This window comes from Mustela erminea, chromosome 11 (genome assembly GCF_009829155.1).
Source record: "Mustela erminea isolate mMusErm1 chromosome 11, mMusErm1.Pri, whole genome shotgun sequence".
NCBI classification, from domain to species: Eukaryota; Metazoa; Chordata; class Mammalia; order Carnivora; family Mustelidae; genus Mustela; species Mustela erminea.
The window spans coordinates 69,828,906-69,845,250 of NC_045624.1; the positions used below are offsets into that span (position 1 = coordinate 69,828,906).

At 38.0% G+C, this 16,345-nt stretch overlaps 2 protein-coding genes across 8 annotated transcripts in view; one reads left to right on the plus strand and one right to left on the minus strand.

The window, feature by feature from the left end:
- GNGT1 (G protein subunit gamma transducin 1) overlaps positions 1-16,345 on the minus strand; it is a 369,437-nt gene that overhangs the window by 155,994 nt on the left and 197,098 nt on the right. For 6 of the 7 annotated variants that reach the window (XM_032304831.1, XM_032304829.1, XM_032304832.1 and 3 more), the window contains one exon: positions 14,797-14,910. Coding sequence is in view for 1 of the 7 variants with exons in the window: in XM_032304826.1 (XP_032160717.1) it covers positions 14,901-14,910 (10 nt within the window). In the remaining 6 variants the exon portion in view is untranslated. Of the gene's footprint in view, positions 1-14,766; positions 14,911-16,345 lie in introns of those variants that run through there. The other variant, XM_032304826.1, reaches the window with a different exon arrangement.
- On the plus strand, positions 1,845-3,940 carry LOC116568960 (T-complex protein 1 subunit eta-like). Its single transcript, XM_032304818.1, is given in 3 exon segments — positions 1,845-2,792; positions 2,795-3,676; positions 3,904-3,940. Coding segments are annotated over 2 exon segments (1,629 nt in total). The 5' UTR covers positions 1,845-1,924; the 3' UTR covers positions 3,556-3,676; positions 3,904-3,940.

The window sequence follows — 16,345 nt, forward strand, 5'->3', positions numbered from 1 at the left end:
TTATCAGACAATACCTCTAAAAACTGCTTATCAGTACCAGGAGGCATAAGTGTAAGTAGCTGCCAAGCCTTAAAATATAGCAGCTTGGTTGACAGAACTTCACTAAGAAAACATGTAATGAGAATTTATAATGTGCTATAACTTTTCTTTTTTGCACTAATTTTGTGGGTACCTGTGTCTTATATTCTATTTTATATTTTCTGTATTTTTTTACAAAGATAATAAATTCACATGGAAAAACTCAAATATGATGATACAATTAAATTCTGTTCCAACCCTGATATACAAGCCTGTAGTTTCTCTACATAGAGGCAAACTGTTATTAAAAAATATTTTGTACATATACAAGCATGTATAAAATTATCCGTCCATTTTGTATGTTATGTCCCACTTCACATACCATTCTGCTTCTTGCTTGTTTTATTTGACAATATATTTTGCAGGCATTCTAGGTTAGGCACTTATTGTACCTCATATTATGGATGTTAGGTTTGTTTTCAGTATTTGGTATTACAAATAGTACTTCAGGAAATAGCCTTGTACATACTTTTTTGCAAATGCACTATTATGTATCTAGTATAAATTCCTAGAATTGATAACCATGGTGTAAGTGCACTTTGAATTCGAACAGATATTGCCAAATTGCCCTCCAGAGATGTTCTTTTTCTATAAACTCTCCTCAATTCAATTATGCTGGTATTTTGAAATCTGAGAGGTAAAGTATACTCTCTTTTCAATCTGCATTTATTTATTATGAGTGATATTAAGTGTTGCTTTACATGTTTAAAAAATATCTGCTTCCTTGAGAATGTTCCATGTTCATTGCCTGCTTATTGATTTATAAGATCTCTATACACTACAGGATGAGCCATTGGTTGTTAGATGTGTTTATGGCTGATAATGTGGACTTCTTTACTCACCCCTATTTCCCCTTTCTCCAGTATGCCCTCTTTTCTGCAACTCTAGAAAATTAATAACTATGTTTCCAGACTACCTTATAACTGTGCTTCTGTGGTAAATTAGTATTGTAGTGAGTGTGTTTGATGTGATTTGGATGAAAGCAGGAACAGTGAATCTTTGTTCATTTTCCCGACACTTCGATTGGCTTTTTGCTGGTAAGTAAAATTTTGGAACTGTGAGGTTTATGCACAGTACTGGCTATTCCTTATCTTCTCAATGAAAAGAGGCTGTTTTGGTGGCAGAGGCACTAGTATCTCATATTCCTGGGCCTAATTCCCAATTTTGGGGTGGTGAGAGGCATTTGTGCTGCGGTTCACAGATAAACTCCCTGTTGGCTCTGTTTCTTGAAGAGACAGTTGCAACTTCCTAACTCTATCTCCCTGGGCCTTAAGTTTCAGCTATAGGTATGTGCTCTTGGTAGTTCCAAGTGGCAGTTTTAGAGGTCAGACTACCTGTGGTGGGACAATGTAACAGTGTTTTGGGGTGAGTGCTGGAGATGCCAGCCTCCAGCTCATTCCCCCACCTTCTAATGGCATTATTACAACATCCTTTACTTTATCAAATCGCTTTCTTAATATTCCTCAGACAGTGTCTGTTTCTTGTCCTGAATCCTGACTAAGACAATGCTGTACAATCTCTTTTCCAGTTTGTCATTTATCTTTTGATACTTTGTAATTTTTCTCATCCCCCACCTTCTAATGGCATTATTACAACATCCTTTACTTTATCAAATCGCTTTCTTAATATTCCTCAGACAGTGTCTGTTTCTTGTCCTGAATCCTGACTAAGACAATGCTGTACAATCTCTTTTCCAGTTTGTCATTTATCTTTTGATACTTTGTAATTTTTCTCAAAGAAAAAAAATTTATATTATTGTGTAGTTAAATTTATAACTTCTGGTGGTTGGGCCGCCCGGACGCGGAGAAGACGGGAGGCGTAGTGGGCCAGTGAATAAGCTTCCAAAATGATGCCCACACCAGTTATCCTGTTGAAAGAGGGGACTGATAGCTCCCAAGGCATCCCCCAGCTTGTAAGTAACATCAGTGCCTGCCAGGTGATTGCAGAGGCTGTACGAACCACCCTGGGCCCTCGTGGCATGGACAAGCTGATCGTAAATGGCTGAGGCAAAGCAACAATTTCTAATGATGGGGCCACAATTCTGAAACTCCTTGATGTTGTCCATCCTGCAGTAAAGACTCTAGTGGACATTGCCAAATCCCAAGATGCTGAGGTCGGTGATGGTACCACCTCTGTGACCCTGCTGGCTGCTGAGTTTCTGAAGCAAGTAAAACCCTAAGTGGAGGAAGGTTTGCACCCACAGATCATCATCCGAGCTTTCCGCACTGCCACCCAGTTGGCAGTTAACAAGATCAAAGAGATCGCTGTGACCGTGAAGAAGGAAGATAAAGTGGAGCAGAGGAAGCTGGTGGAGAAGTGTGCCATGATCACCCTGAGCTCCAAGCTGATTTCCCAGCAGAAAGCCTTCTTTGCCAAGATGGTGGTGGATGCAGTGATGATGCTCGACAATCTACTGCAGCTTAAGATGATTGGAATCAAGAAGGTGCAAGGTGGTGCCCTGGAGGAGTCCCAGCTGGTAGCTGGCGTCACGTTCAAGAAGACTTTCTCTTATGCTGGGTTTGAAATGCAACCCAAAAAGTACAATAATCCAATGATCGCCCTTTTAAATGTCGAGCTTGAGCTGAAAGCTGAGAAAGATAATGCTGAAATCAGAGTCCACACCGTTGAGGATTATCAGGCAATTGTCGATGCCGAATGGAACATTCTCTATGACAAGTTAGAGAGGATCCATCATTCTGGAGTGAAAGTCGTCTTGCCAAACTCCCCATTGGGGATGTGGCCACCCAGTACTTTGCTGACAGGGACATGTTCTGTGCTGGCCGAGTACCGGAGGAGGATCTGAAGAGGACAATGATGGCGTGTGGAGGCTCCATCCAAACTAGTGTGAATGCTCTGTCATCAGACGTGCTGGGCCGCTGCCAGGTCTTTGAAGAGACCCAGATTGGCAGCGAGAGGTACAGTTTCTTCACTGGCTGCCCCAAGGCCAAGACTTGCACTATCATCTTTCATGGCGGTGCTGAGCAGTTTATGGAGGAGACAGAGCGGTCCCTGCACGATGCCATCATGATTGTCAGGAGGGCCATCAAGAACGATTCAGTGGTGGCTGGCGGTGAGGCCATTGAGATGGAGCTCTCCAAGTACCTGCGGGATTACTCAAGGACCATTCCGAGAAAGCAGCAGCTGTTGATCGGGGCATATGCCAAAGCCTTGGAAATTATCCCACGCCAGCTGTGTGACAATGCTGGCTTTGATGCCACAAACATCCTCAACAAGCTGCGGGCTCGGCATGCCCAGGGGGGCATGTGGTACGGAGTGGACATCAATAACGAGGACATCGCTGACAACTTCGAGGCCTTCATATGGGAGCCAGCCATGGTGCGCATCAACGCCCTGACCGCAGCGTCTGAAGCCGCCTGCCTTATCGTGTCGGTAGACGAAACCATCAAAAACCCTCGCTCAACAGTGGACGCTCCCCCAGCGGCAGGCCAGGGCCGGGGCCGGGGCCGCCTGCATTGAGAGGCACCCTGCCCCTCTTGCAGGGGGCTGTCAGGCTGGCTGCAGGGTGTGCTTACTCTGTCTTGGTCAGTTGGTATCACGAGGAAGGGGTAGTCATTGGTCCACTCTGTTCTCACTGGAGGTTATTTATTTTTTTTTTTTTTTTTTTTTTTTTTTATTTTATTTATTTATTTGACAGACAGAGATCACAAGCAGGCAGAGAGGCAGGCAGAGAGAGAGAGAGGAGGAAGCAGGCTCCCTGCTGAGCAGAGAGCCCGATGCGGGACTCGATCCCAGGACCCTGAGATCATGACCTGAGCCGAAGGCAGAGGCTTAACCCTCTGAGCCACCCAGGCGCCCACACTGGAGGTTATTTAAATAAACTTAAGACTTAGAATTCACTTTAAAAAAAATAATAACTTCTGGTGCTTGTGTCATACTTAGGAAGGCATACTTCTCCAAGTTTTTTCTAATACTTTTTAAAAGCTCCTTTATTGGGGTGCCTAGGTGGCTCAGTGTGTTAAGCCTCTGCCGTCAGCTGGGTCATGGTCTCAGGGTCCTGGGATCAAGCCCTGCACTTGGCTCTGTGCTTGGCAGGGAGCCTGCTTCCCTCTCTGCCTGCCTCTCTGCCTACTTGTGATCTCTCTCTCTCTGTCAAATAAATGAATAAAATCTTAAAAAAAAAAAAAAGCTCCTTTATTGCAGTTTACTTGCCAAAAATATATTTGTTTTATGTTTATAATTCAATGAATTTTAATAAATTTACAGAGTTATACAATCACCCTTAAAAACTAATTTTGGAACATTTCTACCACCCTGAAAAGGAACCTTATGGTTATTTGTAGACACTACTCCCGACAGTTTTGTCAACCATTACTCAGTTTTCTATCTCTATGGATTTTCCGTGTCTGGATTTTTCATATAATTGGGATCATGCAATATGTTGTATTTTGTGAGTTGGTTTCTTTTACTTAGTAGCCTATTTCTGAGGTTCCTCCACATTGTAACATGTAACGTATCCATTTTCTAGTACTTTCATTGTTTCATTTTTTTAACATGGAAATCTTTGGATATCTTCAAACCATTTGTGTGTGCTGGGGGTGGGAAAGAGAAAGAGAAAGAAAGAGAGAAACAGGGGCACCTGGATGGCTCAGTCCATTAAGCATCTGCCTGTGGCACAAGGTCATGATCTCAGGGTCCTAGGATGGAGCCCTGCATCGGGCTGCTTCTCTTTCTCCCTCTGCCTCCTCCCCCATACTCATGATGTCTCTGTCTCTCTTTCAAATAAATAAATAAAATCTTTAAAAAGAGAGAGAAATAACCAGCCACATGTCCTTATACATTTATCAAATAATCTATCTTTTGACCACTGATTTAAATTGCTGCCTTGGGGCACCTGGGTGGCTCAGTGGGTTAAAACCCTGCCTTCAGCTCAGGTCATGATCCCAGGGTCCTTAGGATCAAGCCCCGCATCAGGTTCTCTGCTCAGCAGGGAGCCTGCTTCCTCCTCTCTCTCTCTCTGCCTGCCTCTCTGCCTACCTATGATCTCTGTCTGTCAAATAAATAAAATCTTTAAAAAAAATAAATTGTTGCCTTTACTAATTGTAATAGGATGTTACCTAAAATTCCACCTAGTCTCAGCTGAGATGTCATAACCATAAATGGCGCTGAACATGTATCTCCATAATTCAAGTAAAGGCCACCTATGTTAGGCCATCTATGCAGGTCTTTGGAAGATTTATTCTCAGACCAGCTCTGTAACACTTAGCTCATCACCCATCTCAAGATCATAAAAGTAATGACTGATCAAGGGCTTTGTTGAATAAGGGTTTCTTTGAACAGAATTGTCAAAACTATTTGTGTTTCTAGTGCCCTCTTTGTGCAATGTCAGCCAGCAGGGTAAATGGAAATCTTAAACCTGTCTTGCTGCTTGCAGAGTTAGAGATTTTCATGGGCCTTTGTGTTGTTGGAAGAGCAGAAGGAAGTGTGGTGAGATGGTTCTTGGGAGACTTTGACCTACATCCATGGAGAGTGTGAGGAATGGTAACAGTGCTTGACTCTTGCCTTGAACACAGTACATGTGAGATAAATATATATTTTCTACCTCACTATCAACCTCAACCAAAACACAGTATGAGTGGTGACAAGAGAATAGGAGTGATAGCTATGGTAGGTGCAGCCTGTGTTACCTGAGTTTGACAGGGCAAATGTTCAGTTTTCTCATAAACCAAATGAATGCCATAGGAGGTTGCTGGGCCAGAGCTCTTTTGAAAAACATCTATTTGTCAGGACCAAATAGACAGTGGCTATGTGGTGTATATGGTAGGATATAGGAGATGGGGCAGTGTGGATTGTGTGAGCTAGAGCCCTTATCATGTCTCTGTGAATTATTGTTGCTTCCCTGACCTCATCTCCTGCCACTTCCTTTTCCCCAAGTTTGTTCTAGCTTCAAATGCATCAGGCAAACATCCATCCCAGACTCTTTGGACTTGTTGTGCCTGGTAAAAGCTTTCCCAGATATCCAAAGGGCTTATCTTTGTACTTTTTCAAGTCTCTGTTTAAATATTATTTTGGGGGTGTGGGGGGCACCTGGGTGCCTCAGTCAGTTAAGCATCTGCCTACAGCTCAGGTGATGATCCTGGGGTCCAGCCCCATATCTGGCTCCCTGTTCATTGGGGAGTCAGTTTCTCTCTCTCCCTCTGCCCTGCCCCACATTTGGGTTCTATCACATGCTCTCTTTCTCTCTCTCTCTCAAATAAATAAATAAAATCTTTAAAAAAATCCTTTTTGGACCACATATTTACAACCTCTCTATTTCAGCTCTCACTATCCTCCTCATCTCATTTATCTTGCTTTACTATACTTATCACATTTATCCTTCTATGTATTTTCTTATTTGTTTTGTTTAGTGTCTATCTCTCCAAAGGAGACTATAGATCATAAAAGGGAAGAGATTTGCCTGTTTTGTTCAGTGTTATGACCCAGAACCCAAGAATGTGCTTGGCCTATGGTAGAGCCTCAACATATATTTATAAAATGCTCAATGAGTTAATTAATTCAGGAGTGGAAGAAAAATCTGATGGAATGAGTTAAAAACACTAATGGGATAAAAATAAATTTCTCTCTTACTTTCTCATTCTGATTTCAGCTTGTTTAGTAAACCAATATAGAAACCAACGTTCCATACATTTTTGAGGCTTTTTGAGGCTATTTGGACTCTAATATATTTCATACAAACAATTTTAACTGTTTTAGTTCTATGATAATCAGTTGAGTGCTGAAAGGGTGATTCTATTTCATTACTTTTTTCCTGGTATTTTGGGCACACTTTTAATCTTAAAATATATTTGAGAATCAACTTAAATTTTCCCTACATATGATGTTAGCATTTTCTATAGGTAGCCTCAAGTATCATTAACTTGGGCAAAATAACAAATTCATAATACTGGGTTTTATTACACAAAAGGATTATCTTTTTGTGTCTCTCAGTAGACATTTAAATATTTCTTCATATAAATTTTGTTCATTTTTAAAAAATTTATTTGACAGAGACAGAGAGCACACAAGCAGGGGGAGCAGCAGAAGGAGAGAGACAAGCAGGCTCACTGCTGAGCAGAGAGCCCAATGCGGGGCTCGACCCCAGTATCCTGGGATCATGACCTGAGCTGAAGGCAGATGCTTAACAAACTGAGACACTCAGGCTCCCCACATTTTGTCTGTTTTTGCTACAGCTTATTTTTACATCTTTTGTATATGGAAATCTTTGTATTACATTATATTTACTTAATAACTGCTATTTAGACAGGAAAGGTATGGATTTTTTAACAGCTTTACTGAAACATTATTTACATGCCATAAAATTCACTCATTTAAGTATATAATTCAATAGTTTTTAATACATTCTCTAAATTGTGAAACTGTCACCACAGCCTAATTTTAGAACATTTTCATCACCCTGAAAAGAAATCCAATGCTAATGAAAAGTCCCTCTCTTACCCCTTCTATTCCTAGTGTGCTGAGTAATTTTACCATGAGACAGTTTTACCAAATACTTTTTCTGCATCTATTCAGATTATTACCATGTGGTTTCTGTCCTTTATCCTATTAATGTGGTATATTACATTAACTGATTTTCATATGTAAATCCCACTTGGACATGGTGTATAATCCTTTTTATGTGTTAAATTTGTTGTTGATTTTTGCATCAGGATTCACAAAAGATACTTGTTCATAGTTTTTCTGTTTATACTGACTTGACTGGTTTTGGTATCAGGGTAATAATGGTCTCACAGAGTGAGCTGGTAAATTTCCCTTTCTTTTCCTTTTTTTTTTTTTTTTTTTGAATAGTTATGAAAGAAGGGTATTAAATTCTTCTTTAACTGCTTAACAGAATTCATCATAAAGTCTTGCATGCCCAAGCTTTACTCTGAGTGAAGTTTTAAAAATTATTAATTCAATCCTTTTACTTTTTATAGGTCTTTTCAGATTTTCTATTTCTTCTCTGGTAAATTTCCATAGTTTCTCTCTTTCTCCTTTTTTTTTAGGTAAAGATTTTATTTTTAAGTAATCTCTACATGCAACATGGGGCTTAAACTTACAACCCTAAGATGAAGAGCTAAATGCTCTATAGACTGAGCCAGCCAGGTGCCCCTCCAAAATTTGTCTTGATTTTTCCATTTCTTCTTTCTTTCTAGGAATTTCTAGCTTTCCTCCATTTCATTTGAGTTAGATAATTCGTTAGCATACAGTTGTTTATTGTGGTCCCTTATAATCCTCTTAATTTTTGTATGGTTGGTAGTGATGCCTCCTATTTCATTCCTCACTTGAGTAATTTGAGTCCTCTTTTTTTACTGGTCAGTTTAGCTAGGGTTTTGTCAATCTTGTTGATCTTTTCAAGGAACTAACTTCTGGTTTCATTGATTTTTCTCTTTTTTTTTTAAGTTAAAGATTTTATTTATTTATTTGACAGAGAGAGATCACAAGTAGGCAAAGAGGCAGGCAGAGAGAGAAAGGGGGAGGCAGGCTCCTTGCTGGGCAGAGAGCCCAATGAGCGGCTGGATCCAGGACCCTGGGATCATGACCTGAGCCCAGAGGCTTTGACCCACTGAGCCACCCAGGTGCCCCTGTATTGTTCTCCTTTTAAGGATTTTATTCATTTATTAGAGAGAGAGAAAGAGCGAGAGCGAGCACAAGTAGGGCAAGTGAGAGAGGAAAAGGGAGAAGCAGGCTCCCCACTGAGCAGGGAGCCAGATGTGGAGCTCAATCCCAGGACCCCAGGATCATGACCTGAGACAAAGGCAGACACTTAACCAACCGAGCCACCCAGGTATCTGTTTTTGTATTTTTTATGTCATTTAATTCCATTCTAATTTTTTTTTTCTTCCTTTTGTTTGTTTTGGATTTGGGTCACTTTTTTTCCTTTTTTTTTCTTTTAGTTTCTTAAAGTGGAAGTTTAGGTCACTAAACTTGTTTAGGTCACTAATTTGACAACTTTATTTTTTAATATAGTAAATTTTTTATACCTATATCATAGCTATAATTTCCTCTAAACACTGCTTAGTGATAACAGTCCCAGTGTATAAACTTTTCTTATTCTTATTTATAATAGAAATTATTTAGTCAAATTTAAATTTGACTCAAAGTAATAGAGACATTTAGAGAGATGTCAAATATTTATATTTTATATACTATCTTGTTAAGGTGCTCTTAGAAGATAAATATGTATTTTCTACCTCACTATCAAACTCAATAGCCTGGGCTTAGGTTACCAGCCACTGAGATTCTGGGAAACTAGATAATTAGAATTTTCATTTGGGGCATGTGTAAACCATGAGCGGGGATCAGATGTTGGCTAGAAAAAGTAAAGAAGAAACAAAAAGAGAAAAAAATGTCCATATCAACATGGATGTAGTCAATGCCAAAATGAAAACTGAATTAGAATTGGAATCAGATGATTTCTAAAAATTACCTGCAAGACTTATTATTTCTCCACTTGGGATTGCTTTTTGGATATTTAAGTATTATTTCAAGTTTAAGGAAAGGAATTGGCAAAATTTGTGAAGAGTAAAGGTATATTAAAGCATTTATGAATTATTATAATAATATCAAAAAAAGATACAACTATTTTCTATAAAAGAAATTTTACTCCTCAGGCAAAATAAGATAAAGACACAGCAAAAAGTTTGGTCCCTTCTTTATGAATTCAAGTTAATTAGATGGATTGTGAATCTCAAAAAGTTACAAATAGCCATTTTGGCTCAATTTCTCATTTTATTTTGGAAAGATTGAATCTGCTTTTGCCAATCAATAAACTGTAATGTGCCCTCTGAACTTAAATGAGATCTCTTATTGCTAGTTCAATGTCATGCTGCTGCCCTTGTTCTCTAGCTAGGACAACAGCATGAACATTTGCTCAGATTGACCTTCATATGGATACATTAATTGCTTAATTGGTAGTGAAGATACTCTCGCTATTCTTCTTCTTCTTGGAAAAGGAAGTTGCATCACTTCCTAGGCTGTTATTTTACAGTTTGTGGAGAGATCTAAATCCTTCTACTTTAGGTATATTACTCTGTTGATACTTGAGTATTTGTATAAAACAGATCCCAATAGGAATCATCTGAACTACTGATAGTACTGAATGCATTTTAGAAAGTTAGTCCTTGCAATTAATCTAAAGCCTTCTCTTACAGTCCAAGATTTGATAATTCTGCTTAGTGTTAAAATGTGGTATCTATTATTTATAGTTGCTGGGGTAAAAGCATTTCTTTTCCTAGGTCATTTACTTCTGTGAGTTGTGTTATCATCTACTTTTTAAAGATGATGAAATTCAGCCTTACAGAAATGAATTCATTTCCCCAGGATTTTTTTTTAAACATTTTATTTAGTTTTTGGACACACAGAGAGAAAGCAGATTCAGGGGAGTGGCAGGAAGAGGGAGAGGGAAAAGTAGGCATCCCACTGAGCAGGGAGCTGATGCAGGGCTTAAACCCAGGACTCTGGGATCATGACCTGAGCTGAACCCAGCCGCTTAGCCAACTGAGCTACCCAGGCACCCCAGATCTTATAACTCTTACTAGGTAAAGGCAACATTCAAATCTAGAGTTCCTGAGCCTGTTCTCTTAATCTCTAAACTCAGATCCTTCCTAACCAGTCCTTCTACTATTTCTTCATCAGTTGTTTCATGCTATGGATTAGAGGCTTCATTAGAAAGAGGGCAATGAGAAAAGGGAGAGGAAATTCAAAGTCTTCCAACCATAGGAAAGAAATAATATTATAGTGACAAGGAAAATGTTCCAGGTTTTGATATCTTGTTTACTTTTTAATAAATAATTTTCTCTTTTGCAAACCAATAAAACTGGATCAGAATGTCCACCCATCCTATTGGTGTGGCTTCATTTCACTGGGATGTAAAGAATTTCAGATTTGCAATTGTTCCTTACTTATACCAAAGTCGTGATAAGAGAGATTAAGCTTCATCTATTAACAATTTTACTGACAGGCATTTAAAAGTAAAATACTGGAGAAAAGACATGGATACGTGGTCATTTGTTCCCCTCCTCATCCATGCTGCACTGTAATATGCTTATTTTCCTTAGTCATTTCCCTTCACATCCTATATGCATCCAATTCTCTAATTCTTTGAAATCAGTCATGGAAATGAAAGAATTTTTTCTTCTGGAAGCCAACAGAAGAAAGGTAATTTGTTTCATCTGACAAATATTTATTGAGCATCTGTTACATGTTAGGCACTAGAGGTATAGAAGTAAAAAAAAAAAGAAAGAAAGGTCTTCATTCTTTTTTTTTTCCCCTTTGTTTTTCATTTCACTTATTTTTTAAATTTAAATTAATTAACATTAGTGTATTACTGACTTCAGGGGTAGAGGTCAGTGATTCATCAGTCTTATATAATACTCAGTGCTCATTATATAACATACCCTCCTTAATGTCCATCCCCCAGTTATCCCAACACTCCAGCATCCATCAGTTTTTTTCCCTATGATTAAGAGTTCTTAGGGTTTGTCTCTCTCTCTTTGGCTTTGCCTTGTTTTCTTTTTTCTTCTCTTCCCCTATGAAGTGATAAATTCAGCAAGCTTGCTAGACACATCTCCAAAGGCAAGGGAAACAAAGGCAAAAATGATCTATTGGGATGTCATCAGGATAAAAAGCTTTTGCACTGAAAGGAAACAGTCGAAAAACCAAAAGGCAACCGACAGAATGGGAGAAGATACTTGTTCAAAGTTTATAATAATATGGGAGAAACAATAGAGAGCCCTACAAGTAGGACTTCTAGATTCCAAAATGACACTTAAAAAAATATTAATACTGACACCCTGACTTACATAAACTATAACTCCTACTTGGGTTGAACCAATATTTAAAATTAAAATTGAGTTCATGGCTTGGCTTAGTAAGTTATTAATAAAATTAAAAAAAACTGACAGAACAAATTATGAAATTAGTTAATTTTCCCATTTAACATAATACCTGAATGTAGCAAAATTTGATAAAAGAGTTCTTTGACTTTAAAACAAAGTGATAGTCCTTATATTATGGGTATTGTCCTGCTGATCGACAGATATTGTAGCTTAGGAATGTGATCTATCACATAATTTCATGGAAACATTTTACATGAACAGGGATAGTACCTGCTCTCCTCTAAAATTAGATCTGATGAATCTCTAGTAAACTAAAACTGTGATTCTAAACAATTCATATATAGGATGAGACATATGCAAAAATACTTGAGACTTCTCAAGTACCATCCAAAAGCTACTTATTATTATAAAAGACCTTGTCAAGGTCACATAAAGTGGGGGGCCAGAAGAAAATCCATATTTCAGTATTGTAAACTAGCACCTTTTCTATTGCACAATGCTCACTTACAAGTACCTGAGCCTGAAAGATGCATAACGCACAATGGACAAGGTTTCTTAGTTTGGTAACTTAATTTTAAAAACTGCTCATTTCCATTCTAGAAGAGTGACTCAATTTGCCAATATGTAGACCCACTTAAGATTTTAAAATTAAAGAAAGTAAGTAATGGCTTTTATAATATGTCTGTCATGTGGGCCAGACTTGAAATAGTTTAGGAGATGAAATGCCAAAAATACTACATTTTCCAATAATGAATCACTAACCACTTGTCTGTGTGCTAAAACTTGGCTTTTAAGGAAGAAATTTTAGAACTCTAATTACAGCTTACAGAAGCAAAAAGGTCAAAAAAGTGATGTTTAGCAGCTTAATGGGATTTTTTTTATTGAACTGATACAACATTATGAGGAGGGTGTTCTATCAAAAAGGCTACTCACAAACCAATACCAGTTGAAGATTGTGAATGCGTCATGCTAACATGCTACTCAAATCAACTGTCAGGCCCTTGAGCACCTAAGTTATATACAAAAGGCTAAAAGACACATTTTCTAGGTGAGTAAATATATGAGATGTTGGGAATGCATGAAAATCTCTCTTGAAACTGAGAAGTGAAATACTACAAACCATTTCTGTTTCAATGAACCTGTGTTTAGTGATGTGAAATCACTATTTGGTTATGATGAAACTGAAAGCAGAACTGATTTCTTCATTTCATTGCTTGAGTAAGTCAACTCTGCAAAATATTTCTTTAGTATAAGTTGGTAAAAGTCACAATTTCTTTTACAGACTTTTTCTTGCACCTGTTATAACTTATTCTTTTACTTGCTGGATTTATGTATTGTTCTTATACAATAAACATGTTACAACTTTGTCTCTGTTCCTAAGCTAAGATGGAAAGTGATGTGACCACAGTCCTCTAAAGTAATTTTAAATATTGGTTCAACCCAAGTGGTAGTTATAGTTTATGTAAGTCAGGGTGTCAGTATTAATATTTTTTAAGTGTCATTTTGGAGTCTAGAAGTCCAACTTGTAGGGCTCTCTATTGTTTCTCCCATATTATTATAAACTTTGAACAAGAAGGTTACCTTTTCTTTTCTTTTGTTAAGATTTTATTTATTTATTTGACAGGCAGAGATCACAAGTAGGCAGAGAGACAGGCAGAGAGAGAGAGGGGGAAGCAGGCTCCCTGTTGAGCAGAGAGCCCGATGTGGGGCTCAATCCCAGGACCCTGTGATCATGACCTGAGCTGAAGGCAGAGGCTTTAACCCACTGAGCCACCCAGGCGTCCCAAAGGTTACCTTTTCTAATTTCAAAATTTATCTTGTATTAGAACAAGAAATACCAGCCATTGTGACAACCAACTACCAAATCTCAGTGGCTTGATAAAAATTGCTTTCTCACATTGCTATTGGCTGCAAGTTAGCTAGTTCCCTGTCAAGAATGTTTCAAAAATCTAGGCTCCTTCCATTATATATAACATTGCCATCTTGAAGTCATGGCCTCCATGGTAACCACAGAAGGAAGAGTAGGCAAGTACATGGGAGAATTTTAGTGCAGGTTTCAAAATGAATACATTAGTTATACCTATATCTCATTAACTAAATCCAGTGAGATGGCCATAATCTAACTTCAAGGGAGACTCAGAAATATAGTTTCCTCTGTATTCAGGGAGAAAAAAAAGGATTCTGTCACAATCCCTAAACAAAAAATCTGCAACTCCTAAACTTTTCAGGCGGTCATCAGCCTAGTTATTGGTGGTAGGAGGGGGAGATGTTGGGGTTAGATAAGTGTACCAAGTGTACCAAGCAGGACTTATAAAGATGTTTGATAAATAAGACCTGTCAATCCCTGCCTGGCATCCATCCCAAAATTCCCCACGGACTGACTTTAGAAAAATTTGATCCAGTCCATAGAAAACAAAGACTTTCAAAATTTCCTAAGTATCTTGATTTCTACTTCATGAAGAGACCAGATGGCTTTAGTGGAAACAACAGGATGGAAAAAAACAAACTATGCCCAGAATTTAAACTGTTAATAGAAACAAATGCTTTTTTGTTGAGATAGGAATGCACACAATTCTGAATCACTCTTATTTAGCTACACGTTGAAAAAAACTTGCAAACTACTGACTGTATGGTCACACCAAGTCCCGATAGGAATCTAGTGAGCTGATAAATTGATACCACAAAGAAAGGAAAAATGAAAATTAAATTAGAAATAAAAATTAACAACAACTGAGGGTATTTCAAAAATAAATTTTCATTTTATCAGTTCCTTTCAAAGACTCCAATAACGGTTATTGTTATGAATGCAAGAAGTGATTTTCTTTTCAAAGTTTTCCATTCAGTAAGATGACAAAGGTATCTGAAATTACAGATCTGAACTCACCAAGAAATCAATGCTTTTCCTGCTGGCAACTTAGCAGCTTTTGTAATTGATGTGACAGTTTCATTTCCCCACTGCCACAGATAATCGGCATGTTACTCCATCTCTCAAACAAATCTAAAAAAAAAAAAATTTGTTTTTTCAGTTTGTTTTTTTTTTTAGGAGATATTAACATTCTCCAAACAAAATATGGTGGCAATGACAGACAATAGATTCAAGGCTTTCACAACATCCTGTTTTAGATGATACAAAACAAAAAGTTAACAGCGTGACTTCATGAATATATCTAATAATTGCCTCAACAGGACAACTGTTTATTCAAAAATCTTTCTCTAAGGGCTCTTTACAAAGGATTGTCCTTAGCACAGGGTCAGGTGGTGAGTGAAGGTATACATGTGCTCATACCTTGACCATCACCATTCCAAAATTATTTTTTCTTGCTTCAAGTAGTCCTTTAACAGCAACAAGAGACCACTCACACCTTGTCCTGTCTTACCTCATCTTATTTCACCCTTTTTTCACCATATACCTTGAAATTAAGCCCCACTGAATTCACTGTTTCCGAAATGCACAATAAACTTTCACACTTCTGGGTCTTTTTGCACTAGCTCTTCTCTTAGCCTGGAATATACTGTATCAGTCAGAATTAGTAATGTTGTAGTAACAAATGATTCTTCACCTATCGGTGTCTTAAAACAATAAAAATTTATTTTCACTCATGTAATGTGGCTAGCTGGGGCTCATCTATCTTAGTCCCTCTGTCACAAGGCTAATTGCAACTTCATCTCCAATTGCACTTCTGTGATCAGAAATGAGAAAGGACCGTGGAAAATAATGCACTGGCTCTTAAATTTTTTTCCTGGAATTATCACTCACTCATTCTATTCACATTTTATTGGCCAAAGAAAAGTACATGGCTATTTCTCAATTGAAAGGGGACTAGATGTGCAATCCTATCATGGAAGAATGGAAGTGAGGTAATTTTGTTGAGCTGTGCTAATGACTACTACATGAACCTTTCCAGTAGGTAAAGTCTTAACTTACTTTTCAAGATGTAAACAAATGTCACCTCTTCTGAGAAGCCTTCCATGACATTGCCAGATAATTATTTGCTTTTTTTTATCTTTACTGTCCAAATATTTTGTACATACTTTCTTGAAATATTACATCATATTAATCTATTACCATACCTATATTACACTGAAAGTTCCTTACTCACACTTTTCTGCCAAGTGCCTGACATAGTTGCAGCACATGTTTGCTGGGTACTTACCAATGCTCCTTGTCGAAGGCTTGTTTTTCCACATTCCTCATTAGACTGTAAGCTCACCAAGGACATAGATTGTGTCTTTTTGTACAAACCTAACCCTCGTGTCTTGTAACGTTCCTTGGCCCTAGTGGATGCCCACTATATGTTGGATGAATTTATTAATTATTTTTGTGATTATACCATATTGCATTATTATGGTAGGCTAGGTTATGTTGCAGTAACAAAACAGTTCTAAAATTTTCAGTAAGTTCAGCAAAAGTTTATGAGTAGCTTATGGTATAT